Source organism: Ovis aries, chromosome 5 (assembly GCF_016772045.2).
Source record: "Ovis aries strain OAR_USU_Benz2616 breed Rambouillet chromosome 5, ARS-UI_Ramb_v3.0, whole genome shotgun sequence".
Lineage (NCBI taxonomy): Eukaryota > Metazoa > Chordata > Mammalia > Artiodactyla > Bovidae > Ovis > Ovis aries.
In genome coordinates this window covers 32466927-32484578 of record NC_056058.1, presented here as the reverse complement: position 1 = coordinate 32484578, position 17652 = coordinate 32466927, and the positions used below count along the sequence as shown (strand labels likewise).

Below are 17652 nucleotides of genomic sequence, written 5' to 3'. Positions count from 1 at the left end.
TTTTTATGCTGATACCATATTGTTTGGATTATTATAGTTTTGTAATATAGTTTGAAATCAGGAAATGTGATGATTCCAGCTTAGTGATTCCTTAAGATCACTTTGGCTATTTGGGATCTTTTGTGATTCCATGTGAATTTTAGGATTTTTTTTTTTCCTCTGTGTGAAAAATGCTACTGGAATTTTGATAGAAATTACATTGAATCTATAAATGGTTTTGTGTAGTATGGACATTGTAATGATATTAACTCTTCTAATTTGAAAACCAAAAGCGTCTTTTCATTTATTTGTGTAATCTTCAGTTTCTTTAATCTATGTCTTGATAGTTTTCAGTGTCCAAGACTTTTTACCTGGTTAAAGTTATTCTAAAGTATTTTATTCTTTTTGATGCTGTTGAGGATTGGATTGTTTCCTTAATTTCTTTTTTGAATAGTCTATTGTTAGTGTACAGAAATGCAGTTATTTTTTTATGTTGATTTTGGATTCTGCAACTTTGCTGACTTTACTAGTTATAAAAGTTTTTTGGTAGAGACTTCAGGGTTTCTATATGTAGTATCTTGTATTCTGAAAACAGGCAATATTATATCTTCCTTTCTGATTCAAAGGCATTTTATTTCTGTTTCTTGCCTAATTACTCTGGCTGGGACTTCAATATTAGGTTGAATAGAATTGGTAAAAGTGTGGGCATCCTTGTCTTGTTCCTGATCTTGGAGGAAAGCTTTTAGCTTTTTACCATTGACTGCATTAGCTGTGAGCTTGTCATATATGGCTTTTATGGAACCATCCTGCATCTCAGGGATAAATATGGTGTACGATCTTTTTAGTGTGCTATTGAAATCAGTCTTTGAGTATTTTGTTGAAGATTTTTGCATCTATATTCGTCAGAGAAGTTGGCCTGTAGTTTTCGTAGTGTCCTTGTATAGCTTTGGTGTATATAAAATTTTGGTGCCAAAGTTCTTTCGTTCTCAGTCTCCAAGGCTGAAAATATATTAGTCAAATTCTGTGTTCATAAATTACTAAGTATTTTCATGCCTTCTTTCTTTCAGTGTAGATGTAGTTTTTGTTTGTAATGTAGTTAGTTCATTTGTTTACCCCCCATTCTGATAGATTTATTTATGATGTTAGTAAGTTTCAGAAATCATAACTAGCATCCATTGGTAAATGAATGAATAAAGATGTGTAGGTGTGTGTGTGTGTATACATGTGTATATATATATTTTCTTTATTCATTCATCTACCAATGGATGCTGGTTATGAATTTTGAAATTATTAAATTACTCATATATACATATGTACATGTACACACACAAATACACATATGCATTCATTTTCATCCATATATGTGTACACACAATGCCTATACACACACATACACACAATGGAATATTAATCATAAAAAAGAGTGAATTCTTGACATTTGTGACAAAATATGTGGATCTAGAGGGTATTATGCTAAGTGAAGTAGGTCAGGCAAAGACAAGTCAGCCAGCCCTTTTCTACTTATTTTCTTAATTTTTCACTTAATACTATCTCCTAGAAATCACTCCAAGTCAGTTCATAGGTTTCTTCCTCATTATTTTTATAGCTGTGTAATACTCCATTTACCTATGTACTATAGTTTATTCAACCAGTATTCTGTGCACAGCAGGATTTTTAAGAAGATACTTACATAATCTTGAAAATAATTGAGAAACAGAACAAAATGCAAATATAGTTTGAATCTTTAATGCATTTTATATCAATAACCTCAGATATGCAGATGACACCACCTTTATGGCAGAAAGTGAAGAGGAACTAAAAAAACCTCTTGATGAAAGAGGAGAGTGAAAAAGTTGGCTTAAAGCTCAACATTCAGAAAACAAAGATCATGGCATCCGGTCCCATCACTTCATGGGAAATAGATGGGGAAACAGTGTTAGACTTTACTTTTTTGGGCTCCAAAATCACTGCAGATGGTGACTGCAGCCATGAAATTAAAAGATGCTTACTCCTTGGAAGAAAAGTTATGACCAACCTAGATAGCGTATTGAAAAGCAGAGACATTATTTTGCCGACTAAGTTCCGTCTAGTCTAGGCTATGGTTTTTCCAGTGGTCATGTATGGATGTGAGAGTTGGACTGTGAAGAAAGCTGAGCGCCGAAGAATTGATGCTTTTGAACTGTGGTGTTGGAGAAGACTCTTGAGAGTCCCTTGAACTGCAAGGAGATCCAACCAGTCCATTCTGAAGGCGATCAGCCCTGGGATTTCTTTGGAAGGAATGATGCTGAAGCTGAAACGCCAGTACTTTGGCCACCTCATGAGAAGAGTTGACTCATTGGAAAAGACTGATGCTGGGAGGGATTGGGGGCAGGAGGAGAAGGGGACGACAGAGGATGAGATGGCTGGATGGCATCACTGACTCAATGGACGTGAGTTTGTGATGTGAACTCCGGGAGTTGGTGATGGACAGGGAGGCCTAGCGTGCTGCAATTCATGGGGTCGCAAAGAGTCGGACATGACTGAGCGACTGAACTGAACTGATGTTTAATTAATTACATTATCAAAAAAGTATAAAAATTAAAATTCTATAGTCAAGAAAATCAGGAGGTTTTTTTTTGTTTTTTTTTTTTTGTATTATAAAGCCCCAAGGACTATCCATACTCCAACTCATGAAGTATGGACTACAATTGGTTATATTCTTTTTTTGTTGTTTTTGTTTTTTCCATTTACCAGTTTATTGCCATCCACTAATTGTAACTCTGAAAGAAGAAAGGGCAGACTGAATGAGAGAGATATTCTAGATGAAGATCAATAACATTTGTTTGACTTAAAAATTTACCAGAATTGGGCTTCCCTGATGGCTCAAATGGTAAAGTGTCTGCCTGTAATGCGGGAGTCCTAGGTTCTATCCCTGGGTCGGGAAGATCCCCTGGAGAAGGAAATGGCAACTCACTGTAGTACTCTTGCCTGGAAAATTCCGTGAATGGAGGAGCCTGGTAGGCTACAGCCCATGGGGTCACAAAGAGTCGGACACGACTGAGCAGCTTCACTGGTTACCAAAATTAGGAATAGATAGCTTTGCATCCTCTAGTACTATCACTAAGGAAAAATTAACTGACAGGCTGTTATAATATAATACAGTAGCAGGAAAAAAGCAAGGGTAATCCAGGACTGGATAAGTCTTTGAGTGATCACGGTTTATATGTATTATGAGTTGGCATCTTTCTGTTGGGTAGGTGTCTATTTCTGAGATAACTTTGCATTTATCAAGTCTGAAAATGTTCAATACTCGTATTAAACATTAATTAAGCAATAATTTTGTGAGATACTTCAGGATTAATTGTAGACTTGATTCAGGAAAATTTAATCATGATTGACAGAAATAGGTGCAACACAATGTCTAAAATTAGATAGATAATTGCAGTACACGAAAAGAAGGCAGAGGTTATGAACATATTAAAATGTGTGCGTGTATACATGTGTGTGTATATATATGTATATAAATAAATGTATATATATATCCTGGCTAATGGAAATTGAAACAGACTTGTGTTGTGAGAAGGAAATCTAAATTGTAAACACTCTGCATTTAGTATACTATTTTGGTAAACAGTGACAGTATTTTATCAAAATTTAAAATTCAGGAGAAAATCAGTTTCTAAAATATTAAGGTATTTTAGAGGATCATTAATGAAAAGTTTTCTTAAATTGCTTTTTGGAATTTATTCTTGAGGATAATTTATCTTGTGACAAGCCTTGTGATCCTGTCGTGGGTATTTACACAGAGGTGAGCAGACCATCATGAGGTTTTTTGTTTGTTTTCTGAGCCAGTTTTTTCCACTAGTGACACTAGTAGAACCGCACTTGATTTCTCCCAGTTCTTTTAGGAAGATCCCAGGCAAGTATGCTTAACTAAGGAAGTTCCTGTGCTACCACTGAAGGAGCGCTAGATCAGAAGTCAAAATCAAGCCCACTCTGCCGCTCTAGAAGCTGTCAGCCAGTTCAGGCCTAATTTTTTTTGATAATGTGAGCAGATTTATTTGTTCTTTCAAATCCCTTTTGTAATATTTTTTGTAGCTTATGCAGAACCATTTTGGCCTTTGTAGGATTTATGGTCATAAAGTATATATATTAAGTATAATATTTTTTGCATTAGGTAAATTGTATGTATATGTGCAAAAGAGATGAGAAAGTAAGGAATTACTGAGATTTTCAGAACTTACCAGGATGGAAAACAGTTTGTGATGGATATTTTATTTTCAGTTATGCTGCATATAACAGCATAGGATGACAGTCATGTGCTCTTAAATGGAAGATGCTTCTGTGATCTAAGATCAGAGAACAAGATAAACTTGAACCCTACCTTTTTGCCGTGGACTTTAACTTGTAGTGATGGAAATGGATAACATGCAAGATATTTACAAATTGTGGTATATGCTATGAAGAAAAAAACCAGAAAGTCGTTAGAGGAGAGGGAGCAAGAATATGAGTCTATTGAGGAACTGAGACCTGAATGTTGAAAAGAAGTTAGACAAAGACCAGGCAGGTAGAAGCAAGGTAAACCACCCTGAGGTGGAAAAAGATTGGTATGTCCAAGGAACAGAAAAAAGAGTAATATAGGGGCAGGAGCCATTTGAAGGGATGAAAGAGTAGCTTGAGATGGATTTGGGAAATTAGGGTAATCATTTAGGGCATTGACATTGGTAAAAAGTTGAGATTTTGTTCCAAGTCCAATGAAGCAACTATTGAAGGGACTTAATCAGGAAAAATTACTTGGTGTAATGAACACTTTTAAAAGATCACTTTTGTCTTTGTGTGGAAAGGAGTTGTAGAGGGAAGCAAGAATGGAAGTGATCAGAGTATAAGCAATCATGCAGGAGAGAGATGATGGTAGTTTAGATAAGTGCAGTCGCATTCAATCAAGATGGAAGAAGTGAAAGGAATTGGTATATATTTTGCAGATAGGACTGACTGATGGATCTGTATACGGGAGGTAAGAGAAATATTCTCAAATAATAAAGATTTTTAAAAAATATTTAAAATTTGTCTGTTAAAACATAATATTTAATACCAGTGTTTTATATGAGAAAATATTTTGTTGACAATTTTATCATTTTAATTTTATTTTGTTCTTTTTTGTTTTGTTTTTAGGCTTACGCATCTGGATGTGACATTGTTATACTGGGAAGTGATTTTGAAAGACTGCAAATAATCCCAGGAGCTAAACATGGAAATATTCAAGTAGGATGTGTAGATTGTTCAATGCAGCAAGGCAAGGTTTGTAATCCTGTGGTAATATGAGATTTGTTTTGAGTATGGTTTTTGTGAGTATAGTCTCTGAAGTATCATTTCTTGTTGAATTAGAGACTTACTGTGTTTCCAAGACAATGTAGCTATAGATTTCTTGGTCTCTCTAGCTGTGCCCTAGAGAACAAAATTCCTGACTTAAATGTATCTTAGAGACTGTCAGGAATTTATTCTTGTATAATCTTGAAATATAGCATAATTTTCTCCGTGAGTTGATAGATATAATATTTATTGCCTGTAGAATAGATGTAAAGCTTACTTATTTCAAAATTTATTCGATTGAAGGAAAGGAATAACAATAAACTTCAGTCTAGAAATAAACTCCTGAAAAGAAATTATTGTTAGAATCCTACTTTGTCTTTAAACAGGTAGTTATCTCCTTGTAACCTGGGGATAAACTTTGTTAAAAAAAATCAACATAAATGCTACAATTTTTTAAGTAATTTATTCCAAGTCTATACAAAAGTGAAAAATTCAGTCAACTTCTATTTACATATGAAAAGGAAAAAATTGCCTTGAAAGTGAAATAGCAACAAAAACAAAAGAAATGGGTTATATGATTTCACATCAGGTTAAATATGGTTTCTGTATAGTACCAGAGTTGGGAGAGTTATACTTACAAACAGTATAGTATAGAGCTTAATATAGCACCATACAGGCATAGATGACCAAGCCTAGATACAGTTGTAGCTAGACTAGGCTGAACTTTGCAAATGTAATTTTTTTTTTGCTAGATACTTAAAGTATATTGTTTGACTCTGTGATACTGTTAGACCTTTTTGTGTGAGAAATCAAAATGGTCCCAACCTTATTTTTAATCTAATCATTCCTAGTAAACTTGCCGTTCTGAAAAGTTATGTTTGCAGACCTAGCTTAAAGATATTCATGGTAAAGTCGTTTCAACTCTTGTAGTCTTTGCTTATTTTTTTGGACTACTGTTTTTTGTTTTGTTATTCATCTACCCCTTCCTTTCAGTAGAGTTGCAGGTGTCTTATCTGTCTTTCTTTTGTTCATGTCTTTCATTCTCCCTGTATTACAAAAATGATTTTTATTATGGAATGCCCAAAATCCTTGAAACTTTTTTCCTTTCTCTTCATTTTTGCTTTATCTCCTAGCTCTGTAGTTCTGTAATCTTGATTATATGAAAACTCACTTCTACCATCTAGAGTCACATGAGGCTGGTTAATGTTGGAAATCTAATTTTAGTAATTTCCAATATGAATTATCTTTTTGGGATAAGCTATACTATGGGCTTCCCTGGTGGCTAAGATGGTAAAGAATCTGCCTAAAATGCAGGAGACCTGGGTTCGATCCCTGGATCAGGAAGATCCGCTGGAGAAGGGGATGGCCACCTACTCCAGCGTTCTTGCCTGGAGAATTCCATGGACGGAGGAGCTTGGTGGGTTACTATATTACATGAAATCCAGGTTAGAATGAAGAAGTCATTTGGTTTTCTAATCATTCTGATAAAGGGTACATTTCATTTGTTTTACAGACAGTATCAGTATAATCAAATGATTCCTTAAGATATCAAGATGAAAATTTATAGGTTTTGGTATTTGGGACTTGTGTTTAACTTTTAGAAGGAAGTGCTTTTTGATACCATAGGCATCAATATTTTATCATTACTGTTTTTATCTTTGTAGTACTACCAGATTAGTTTTCCTAAGAAAATTTGTCTGCATTTGACTTGTTTGTCTGTCTGCATTTGACTTGTTATTCATTTGCTTTAAACTGTTCTTAGTTTCCCATTACTCTAGAAAAGTTTAGGTTGTTCACCTTGGTTTGAGACTTTCTTTAACCCACTCACACCTACCTTTTTGGCCTCATGTTCATTATTCTCTTTCTGGGTGGACTGATGGTCAGTCACCTCCCAACATACTTCTTTTAATATTTACACTTGTATTCATACTGTGCTCTATTTCTGAAATTGAACACTCACTGCAGTTTGAAATCCTAGCCTCACATAAAGGCACAAACTAAACACTCCTGGATGAACTCAGTGTAGATTTCTGTATTCTCAGAACTCCTCAGAACACTTAAAAATATCTACTCCCATATGTATGTTATATCCTCATTTCTTACTCTTCTTCACTAGATTATATGTCTTATCTTTATTCCTGATCATTCATTCTATCTATATATCTGATTTCTGATGTTTTAATATTCTTCATTTGTGACTCCCTCAGGCTGCAGTTGTAGCTACTTCATAAAACAGAGCCAGCAAGGTTTATTTTTCATTGATTAAGGGGTAAATTTTAAAGATACTCAAGTAGAATATTGAAAAAGTATACTTCTTAAAGAGTTCACGAAGGAATAGATCTAAGTTTTATCTCCAGTGAGTTAAATATACAGTGACAGAATTGTGAACTTTTGAGGAGAGGTAACCTAAAAACTGATTTTTAAGTCATCAAATTCTATAAGGAATGCATCAATACATTTTCTTATGTGAGGAAGGGAATTAACATTTAGTGTTCTTTACCAGATGCTTTACAGATGTTATTTTGGCCCTCAGTTCTACTAGGAAGATAATGTAATACATATTGTAAATGTAGATAGGGAAACTGAGGTTCAAAGAGATTACCTTGCTGGTATACAGTAAGTGACAGTGCTGGGATTTTGACCCAGATATGGTAACCCCCAAAACTGACATTCTCAAGTATTGGTGAAAGAAATTTTGTGTTGAGTATTTTGTAAGTTATACTATTCATTTCCTTTGCTCTTTTGATTCATAAGTAACAACATATTTATAAGTTTTCTTTGTTTTTTCTTTTTAAAAGATTGCAGCATCCTATGGAAATGTTATTTCTGTTTTTGAACCAGTTAACCTACCGAAGCAAAAGAAAAATCTGGTCAGTAATTTATCTTTTTCTATTAGAAATGGAAATATGTATTAAAAGATAACATTTTTAAGAGTACAAAATTAGAGTGATTGTCACATAAATCAGTATGAATTGTACACTGTAAATACAGACAACATGCTGAATGCCACTTCCTTCTTTAAAATGTGTAAATGTTTCATTGAAGTAGAATTAAACTAAATTGTGCTCACTGAATTATCTTGAAATGCCTTTTTTTCCCCGTCTGTCACTTTTTTTTCTTTTATTAAGTATTTGAAGAGTCAACAACTTTGTCAGTTACTTTATTAATAGTGGCAGACTTCATTGTCCAGTCATATGTGGCAGTGGTTTTTTGTTTCTGTGGTCTTCTTTCGTATAGCTTTTTTCTTTGTATATTTTGTTCTTAAAGTGACATATTTCTATTCAAAATCTTAACATACCCCTTGGACTTAATTTCTTGCCCTTATTAAATCATGGAATAATTGTTAGTGGGTCAGTGAATGTTTTTTCTTTCTAAGGAATCTATATTCAGGAATAGTTCTGAAAGTTTCTTAAAACAATAGTTTATAAATATTGAGGTTATATAGTAAATTTTTTTTGTGTTTTGATACCCTTAATTATAGCAGCCCAGGGTATTTTACTCATCTCTACTGAAGGTTAAACCACTGATTTTAAGTGAAAGAGGATCAGCATAGTGTGGTCTAAAGACCATTGTCGTAGGAGTCATAGAAATGGTTTACTTATCTGCTGCTCTGTAGCTGTTTGATATTAAGCACGTCGGCCTTAAGAGGTTCTTTGCTCAATACCAAAATTGTTTAACATCTATTTATTCTTGATTTCAAAGACTGGAAATGTGTTAAATGTGAAAAATTAAACAGTGTGTTAATAATAGATTTATTTTATATATCTTTTAACAGTTTTCATTTCATTTTCACTTAGCTTATTAATATCTTACAAATTCCCTCCTAGTTGGGCGGATGTTATTTTTTTTTATAAATAAGGCAGCAGAGGTTCAAAAATATGTGACTTGAGCAGTGAAACAGCAGTTGAGCCATAGCTCTAAGAGTGAAACTAGTTGTCTTAATCCCTAGGTGTGAGGATTCTTTTTCCTTACCTTGTGTTGATGAAAAATATTTTCTCTAGGTTAATTGATGTTCATTTAAAACTTTCATGGAAGGAGAGTCCACACTTCTGTCATTTCTGTTTGTGTTTATATTATTATCTATGAATCCAGTGTTAGAGGCTCTCATACCCTTAGGAATTAGTAGTTGATAGTACTAAAAACATATTTTATAGGTGGCTGTTCCTTCTAAAACACTGTATTTCAAATACTAGTCAATAAATATTTGTTGAATGAAATAACTGACTTTAAAAAATCAGTTTGTTATGTTAAAATGCCTTTATTAATAAAAGTAGAATTGAGAATTTCAGTTATAACTCTTGTACTAGTTATAATTATTTAATATAATAGTCTGAAAAATTCAATAAGAAGAGGCTGGTTTATTGGTAGCAGCACTGAGTTTACAGAGAGGGCAGGGAAAAAAAGCCTGATGAATAAAGGGAAAACTGGATCAAATGGAAAAATTATTAACTTGGAAGATGCTCAGAATCTTTAATTCCAAGATATAGTATCAGAGAATCTTTAGAGCCTCATAAAAGTATTGTTTTATTTGTACATTCTGGAATATTCTGTTAAGATGGTAGTTCTTCACAAGAGGTGCACATCAGAATCACTAGTTGATAGTGTGTCCAGGTCCTGCTCTGGGGAATTGTAAATCTGTACCTGTGGGATAGTGCCTACGTACTCATTCATCTAGTTGTAGAGGAAGTCTTCTGATGATTGAGAGCCATTTCTGCAAAATGTGCTTAGTTGCTCAGTTGTGTCTGACTCTTTGCGACCCCATGGACTATAGCCTGCCAGGCTTCTCTATCCGTGGCGATTCCCCAGGCAAGAATACTGGAGTGGGTTGCCATGCCCTCCTCCAGGAAATCTTCCCAACCCAGGGATTGAATCCAGGTCTCCTGCTTCACAGGTGAATTCTTTACTGTCTGAGCCACCAGGGAAGCCCACATAGTGTTTCATGAAAGCATATTCAGCAGGTCACCTGTATCAAAATCACTTGGAGATGTTGTTTTAAAGTACAGATTCCTGTGCCCAGTCTCGGACCTTTTGAATCTGAACATTTGGGCATGGGTCTTGAGTCTGAGTTTTTAGTAAACATTTCACATTATTTTCATTCCAAAGTATGGGAACCACTACACTCAGAGAGTGTTTATGGGTCTCAATCTATTAGAGGTTAGAGAAGTCAACTTAGTAGGCCACAAGCTGACTTTAAAAGAAAATGAAAAAGAATAGAAATGTTAGAGTTCATCACATGTATTAAGAGTAAACTTAGATTGCATTTATGTGTATGCATATATGTGTTCTGGGTTACAGTGCCATGTATATTTCTTACTGATTTGCATGTTAAAAAAGTTTGAAAAATACTGTTTTAAGGGATGAAAAGCCTTTATATTTATATAAGAGCAGTGTTAACATCTCTTATTCTGAATCTTCACACTTACCATATGCCCTCAGGTGAAGGTGAAACACTAGAAGAGGAGGGATCTTCAAGTAGCAGAGACACAGACATATTTAAAATTAAACCTTTGTAGCTATAATAATAATAATAATAAAGTAATAATAGTAACTTTAAAAGTTTGAGGTTAATACGTATATTGTCCTAGTTGGCAGATACTTATTGATTGTCTAAATATAGTAAAGACAGACTTTTGGACCTTCCAGGAATGGATATGCTCTCATTGATCTCCATCACATACTCTTTATTTTTCTTGACTAGCCTGAACATTTTATTCTCTTCAAATATGACTCAGTGCTCAAGTATAGCTCAAAAAAAACGAGTGCATGTATTATTAAAAATAATTAGTGTCAGTGTATACATTTGACAGAGAAGATGCCAATAATAGACTAAATGACCTTTTTTTCAAATTTTAGGAATTATATAGTCAGTGGCAGAAAAGTGGCCAATTTTTTCTGGACTCCATAGCACACAATATAACTTGGGATCCTGCAGGTAAGAAAAGAAGGATTAACTGAAATAATACTTGTCTAGACTGTTGCTTGTTTTTACTTTCATGTATTTCGGTTCTGCATTGTGTGAAATGATAAAGAACAAAAAAGTAAGTAAAACAAGTTGTGTAATTTTAGAGCTTATACTGAAATGAGGAAAATATGCACCATAATAGTGTCCAGCTATTGTAGGAATGTGTTGTTTTGGGAAGCAGACACTAATTGTCTCTGGAGAATCAAAGTTTCATTGAAGGGGAGCCTTTTAACGTGAGAGTAGATGGACTTTGATAGTGAGGGTAGGGATAGGTTGAAAGGGAAAGTGTTAGTCACTTTTGTGTCCAGATTCTTTGTGACCCCATGGTCTGTAGCCCGCCAAGGTCCTCTGTCCATGGAATTCCCCAGGCAAGAATACCAAAGTGGGTAGCCATTCCCTTCTTCAGGGGTCTTTCCGATCCAGTCAAAACCCTGGTCTCCTGCATTGCAGGCAGATTCATTACCATCTGAGCCACCAGGGAGCAGGGATGGGTTGAGGATGGAAAAAATAAGTGAATTCTAAGAAGAGATAATGTGTATATATATCACTTTTTTGTGACCCCATGGTCTGTAGCCCACCAAGCTCCTCTGTCCATGGAATTCCCCAGGCAAGAGTAACAAAGTGGGTAGCCATTCCCTTCTTCAGGGAATCTTTCCAACCCAGTCAAAACCCTGGTCTCTTATATTGCAGACAGACTGTTTACCATCTGAGCCACCAGGGAGCGGGGATAGGTTGAGGATGGAAAAAAACAAGTGAATTCTAAGAAGAAATAATGTGTATATGTATCACTTATCTATTTCTGCATTAAAAAACAGTCTTAAAGCAATTTTTACCAGTTTATCAGAGTGAACAGAGGAACAGAGAAAGAAAGCATAGGATATGTTCTGCTACTGGTTAGTACTTCATTGAGACTGGAGTGAGTTTGGTGAAGAGATAAGAATACAGCAGATGGAAAGCCTTTACAGTCATGTAAATAATTAAATAACTTAATTCTTTTAAATTGTATAAAGTGTATAGGTTTTTGAATGTGGCTAGTGGCAAACTAAGATTTATGATTTTGCCAGATTTTTCTGGTAGCAGTGTCTTAGAATGATCAGAGACAAGAGGAACAGGAAGGTAAATATTGTATTTTAATTACCTTTGAAAAGTGCATTCACAGTAGTCTCAATGAGAAATAACTTGTTTCAGTGCCCTTATCATTGTAGGTGCTCAGTTCATATCGAGTGACTGATGAAAGGAATACACAGATATGAGATGTAGTTACATATAGTAGATAAAATGGCTGAGAAAAAAATGTTAATTTAGAATACAAAGTTCAGAACCTTGTGAAATTGTTTTAGAAGATAAAGAGATTACTTCAGATTTTAAAAATTCACAGTGTTTTAAAATATTTTCTCTCATGAGCTTGATGCTTGTTGCTAGCTGGCATCTTGCATGTGTATTTTATGCATACAGTGAGAAGAGTAGAAATTTAACCTGGATTCAAATTTGGCATTTAGTAAGGCACTTTGTATTTAACTCTACTATGTATAAGGTTACTCATGTCCAGTTTATGCCTATTGTTCTCATATAATTATTAATAGTGTTATCTTTTATTTTCACACGTGTTCCTGTTTGGATGATAAATTATATGGTTATTCTGTGATAGCACTACAATTTATTGTAATTATTTATTTATTTTGTTAGACAAGGTCTTAGATTCTATTTTATTCTGTAATTTATGTGGGGCCCATCATATATTAAACTGTCAATAAATGTTTATATATATGACTAGAAGTTTTGTGATCATGAGCAGATTACTTAACATATCAAGAATGGTTAATTATGAATGTACTTGATGCTTTCTGTAAAAAGATATTTTAGTACTTACTATAAAAAATATTGTTAGCAAGTGAACTGGATACTTGAAATCTCTTATGAATAACTATAATAAAAACACTTTTTATTTGAAGTGAGTGTTCTTTAGTAATCACTTAGTAGTTGCTTGGAATGTCTGTACCTGTGGTCTGTAAGTACTAATGGTTCAGAAGGTAGCATTGATATTATTATGGATATTGATAGTATTTTATTTCCTTTGAAATCATCATTACAGAGTTCTATTAGAAGATAACTACTTATTTTTAACATATCTGCTAGTGACTTGCCAATAGTTCATGATGGTTATCTTTTAAATCATGATTTAGTTAAAATTCACAGCAAATTTTATTATTTTTCTTTTTATAATCAAAAGTTTAAAATTTAGAGGTTTGGTTCAGAAATGGGTTATTATTGTTATATGTATTTGGGAACTCTTTGTTTTTTTCAAATGAACTTTGTAACTATTTATAAACAGATTTAGAATATATTAAGTGAAATATTAGTATTTTAGTTTTGATGAATATACCTTATTAGTATATGCCAGGCATTGGATATAAAGAATATTTTTCAAGTGATGTTAGTAAACTGACTGTATTACCTTTGTATTGCCACCAGACCCACCATTGCATCTTGCTTAAATCCTAAGATTTACTATTTTAGGCTTAATGCTTTTTTCCCCCTCCTGTGATAGCCATACCTCTGCCCTTTCTGTTCAAATCAATGTATTATACTATACCCTACCTACTTTTGTTTCATTCTGTAACTAAGGTGAATTATTTTGTATTCTATATTAATTTCTTAATTTGGGGGCATACCTTAATTTCACCCTTAGTTTCTGTTAAATAAAACTTATCAAAATTGAATTCACAGATACTGAGAAGTCAGAGGTAGTGGGTGGAGAAGGGTGGGGTTGGGGAGAATAGATGAAATAGGTGAAGGTTATGAGTTATGAAATAAATCCTGGTGTGTAATGCATGACATGGCAACTATGCTTAATTCTGTACTGTGTATTTGAACCGTTGCAGAGAAAGAGTAAATCTTAAAAGTTCTCATCACAAGAAAAAATATTGTAACCATATGTGTTGAAGAATGTTAACTAGACTTACTGTGGTAGTCATTTCACACTATATACAAATATTGAATCATTGTGTTATAAACTGAAAGTAATATAATGGTACATGTCAATTATATCTCAGCCAAAAAAGAACAGGTATATTTGTTGGTAAGCTCAACAGTGGAATAATAACCGTATTTAAATGGAATGTCTTGTTAGTACTGTCTGGGCTGTTTTTATCCATCTATGAGACTTTCTCATTGGAAAAGACTCTGATGCTGGGAGAAATTGGGGGCAGGAGGAGAAGGGGACAACAGAGGATGAGATGGCTGGATGGCATCACTGACTCCATGGACGTGAGTCTGAGTGAACTCTGGGAGTTGGTGATGGACAGGGAGGTCTGGCGTGCTGCGATTCATGGGGTCACAAAGAGTTGGACGCGACTAAGCGACTGAACTGCTGATGAGACTTTCCACCTAACTGCTACTACTTATTGAGCTTCTGCTAAGTGTCTAGCCTGTGCCAGATACATTATGTATATAATAGCTAATTCTTAAACAACTCTATACAAATTTCTAATTTTATAGGTGAGAAAACTGAGTCTCAGAGGTTGTCCAACTTGACCAAATTCACATGGCTAATTAAGTAACTTACTTGGCATTTAGAAACAGGGATTTCCTATCTAAAGTCAGTGTTTTGCCACAGACTCACTTTTTAAATAAAGTGATCTTTCCAGAGAGATACAAATCCATAGTCTTCAATTGCCAAGATGAATGCCTTATTTATTGTCAGCTTTTTGGCCAAAGTTTGTACTTTTTAATTTTCTTTGTTTGACAAAATAATCTTCTAACCAGTTATCCAAGTCATATAGTTGGGATCTATCCTTGAAAGCTCTTGTACCTTTCTATTTTTTATGTGGTGTCAAGCCTTGAAAATTCTGTTTTTTTGAAATGGCTTTCAAATCCATGCTTATGACTTTAATATTTGATTCAGATCCTCATGATTTCCCATCTATGTGTCATTTAACCAGGTTTCCTAGAATCTTATGTTTTTCCTAATCTTGTCTCTCTCTAGAATTATAGAGAATATTTATCCTTCTTTGTGTACTGAGGTTTTTGAAAGTATGGTGAAAATTCTGAGTTATCTCTAGAAAAATGCTCATAGTATACCTATAACTTTTGCATGTATGTTATTGGAGGAGGTTTATATGCCTCTTCACATCCATCTATTGACACCCCCCTCCCGGCTGAGACCCCTTGTTGTAGAATACAGATTCTACACTCTGCAAACTCTCCCTCCATATAAAATCTTCTAACTTCCAGCTGCTTGTAACAAACTAAACTCCTTACAGACCTCAAAAATGCTTCACAATATGATGGCTTCCCCCCGCCCCCGCCCAACCTTACTTCTTTTCTTAGGTATACTATGTGCTTTATCCCTTAACCATAAGGAGATTATGAAGCATTCTCTGGAATATAATGAACTCATGTGTTTCCATGCTTCTGTTCATAATATTTCTCTACTGGAATGTGAACCCAGCATGAAAAAGGACAGTGTCTCATTTGTCATTGTATTACTGGTGCCTAGCACAGTGCCTGTTACAAAGATGGTGCTCATTAAATGTTTGTTGAAGGAGAGATTACAAGATCTGTTCCCCTTTCTGTCTAGGCTTCTTCAACAAAGTTAAAATATGGCTTTACTCCCTCATAACCCAAATCTCTTTTTATTTGACTTTTTAAAAAAGTTGTGTTCTTTATAGTATTATATGAAACTCTTGAGCATGTAACTTAAGTCACTAATTAAATACCTAAATAATTATGGTGGATAATACATATTTTTTCAGGTAATCGTCTTTTAACTGGTTCCAGCTGTTTGCAACTCTGGTCCAGTGCTAACTTGGAGAAGCCAGCTGAAGATGAAAATCCAGATAAAACAGATCTTAACTTTGGGGATTGGAGGTGCATTTGGCAGTGCAAGTAAGCAATTAGTTAGGGGGTTAAACGAATAAATCTATTTTGTATGGTCTTATGATATTATAAATGCATTTTCATTTGTATAAAAGCATACTAACATAAAAAGTATTTTTTTTTTATAATTGTGACATACCTTTTCTTATACATAGAACAGTCCCCATTTCCCATGCTCTGCAGATCCTTTTTTTTTTAAGTTGTTGAATGAAACGCCTAGGAAGAAGCAGAAATGTGTAAGGCCCATAAGAGCGTTCTAAATTATACAAAAGGAAGACAAAGATACCTTTCATACTTTTGGCTGAATTTTCCCATTGTGAAGAAGATATTTTTCCCAAATTAATCTATATGTTGAATATCACTCTTATCACAATCTCATTAGAATTTCTACTTGTGAGTGGAGTTCAAAATATTAAAAGGACACATATGGCAAGAAAAGGAAAATTCTAAAAGAAGAAAAGAATGAAGACATACAGTATAGTAAAACTAATTCTAAAGCTACAACAGATCAAGCCTTTGTTGTTGATACAAGAATGGATAGATTAGGGTCCAGGGTTAAACCCAAGTACACAGAGTTTCAGTATGTAAGGTGGCATTTTACATCAATAAGGCAACTTGCTAGCTCTGTGGAGGAGAAAGCAAAGTTAGAATCCCCTTCATACTTGGCACCAAAACAAATTTAAAAGGAAGAAAAAACAATATGTATACAACAACAAAAATTTAGATGAAAATACCAGTAAATTCTCATATTTTAATACTGCCATATCTGGTATGATAGCAACTAGCCACATCTCACTTGAGCAGTTGAAATATGGCTAGACTGAATTGAGATGTCCTAAAAGTATAATATACACACTGGATTTCAAAAGTTTTAAGCAAAAGAGTGTGAAAGTGTTACTAAGTTTTAGTTGATTACATACTGAAATGATGATGTTTTTGATATATTGGATTAAGTAAAATATATAATTAATTTCACCTGTTTCTTTTTACCTTTTTAAAATGTCACTATTGGGAAATTAAAAATTGCATATTGGGCTATTAGTTGTCATTTGTGTGCTATCACTATTAAATGAGAAGTGCTATTTTAGAGTTGTGGAAATTTTTCTAAGTATGGCACCACAGCTGAAAACTGAAAAGAAAGAAAAGGAAAAAAATTAATAGTTTTAGGTATCAATAAAAATCTTTCGTGAAACAAAAAGATTGTAAGGAAAAAAAACCGAAAACTCGATGGGAAATATATGCAGTTTGGGGTTAATGCCATTTTTAAAAGGAGATTTTAAAAATTAATTTGAAGGTAGATATTTCAGAAGTAAATAAAAACGGACAATGAGAAAAATGTTTCAAGAAAAATTTTTTTGAAGTATTATATGTGAATAATGAGCAGCATATTGAGTTGACTAACCTCATACAAAAATCATGAAATGCAAAATATCCATAAAAGAATGAATAATATCTATTACTAGTGAGTGAGTAGAGAAAAGATATTCTAACTAATATATACTGTTAATAAGAGCATAAAATTAGTATCATACTTTATGGAAGTA

General features: G+C 33.9%; 1 protein-coding gene across 10 annotated transcripts in view; it reads left to right on the top strand.

Moving 5' to 3' along the window:
• The window catches only part of DMXL1 (Dmx like 1), a 132642-nt gene that overhangs the window by 8110 nt on the left and 106880 nt on the right, over nucleotides 1-17652 (top strand). For 8 of the 10 annotated variants that reach the window (XM_004008689.6, XM_004008690.6, XM_042250329.2 and 5 more), the window contains exons 2-5: nucleotides 5131-5256; nucleotides 8067-8138; nucleotides 11122-11200; nucleotides 15985-16117. In XM_004008689.6, coding sequence (XP_004008738.2) covers nucleotides 5131-5256; nucleotides 8067-8138; nucleotides 11122-11200; nucleotides 15985-16117 — 410 coding nt within the window. Of the gene's footprint in view, nucleotides 1-890; nucleotides 4006-5130; nucleotides 5257-8066; nucleotides 8139-11121; nucleotides 11201-15984; nucleotides 16118-17652 lie in introns of those variants that run through there. The other 2 variants (XM_042250331.2, XM_042250332.2) reach the window with 2 other exon arrangements.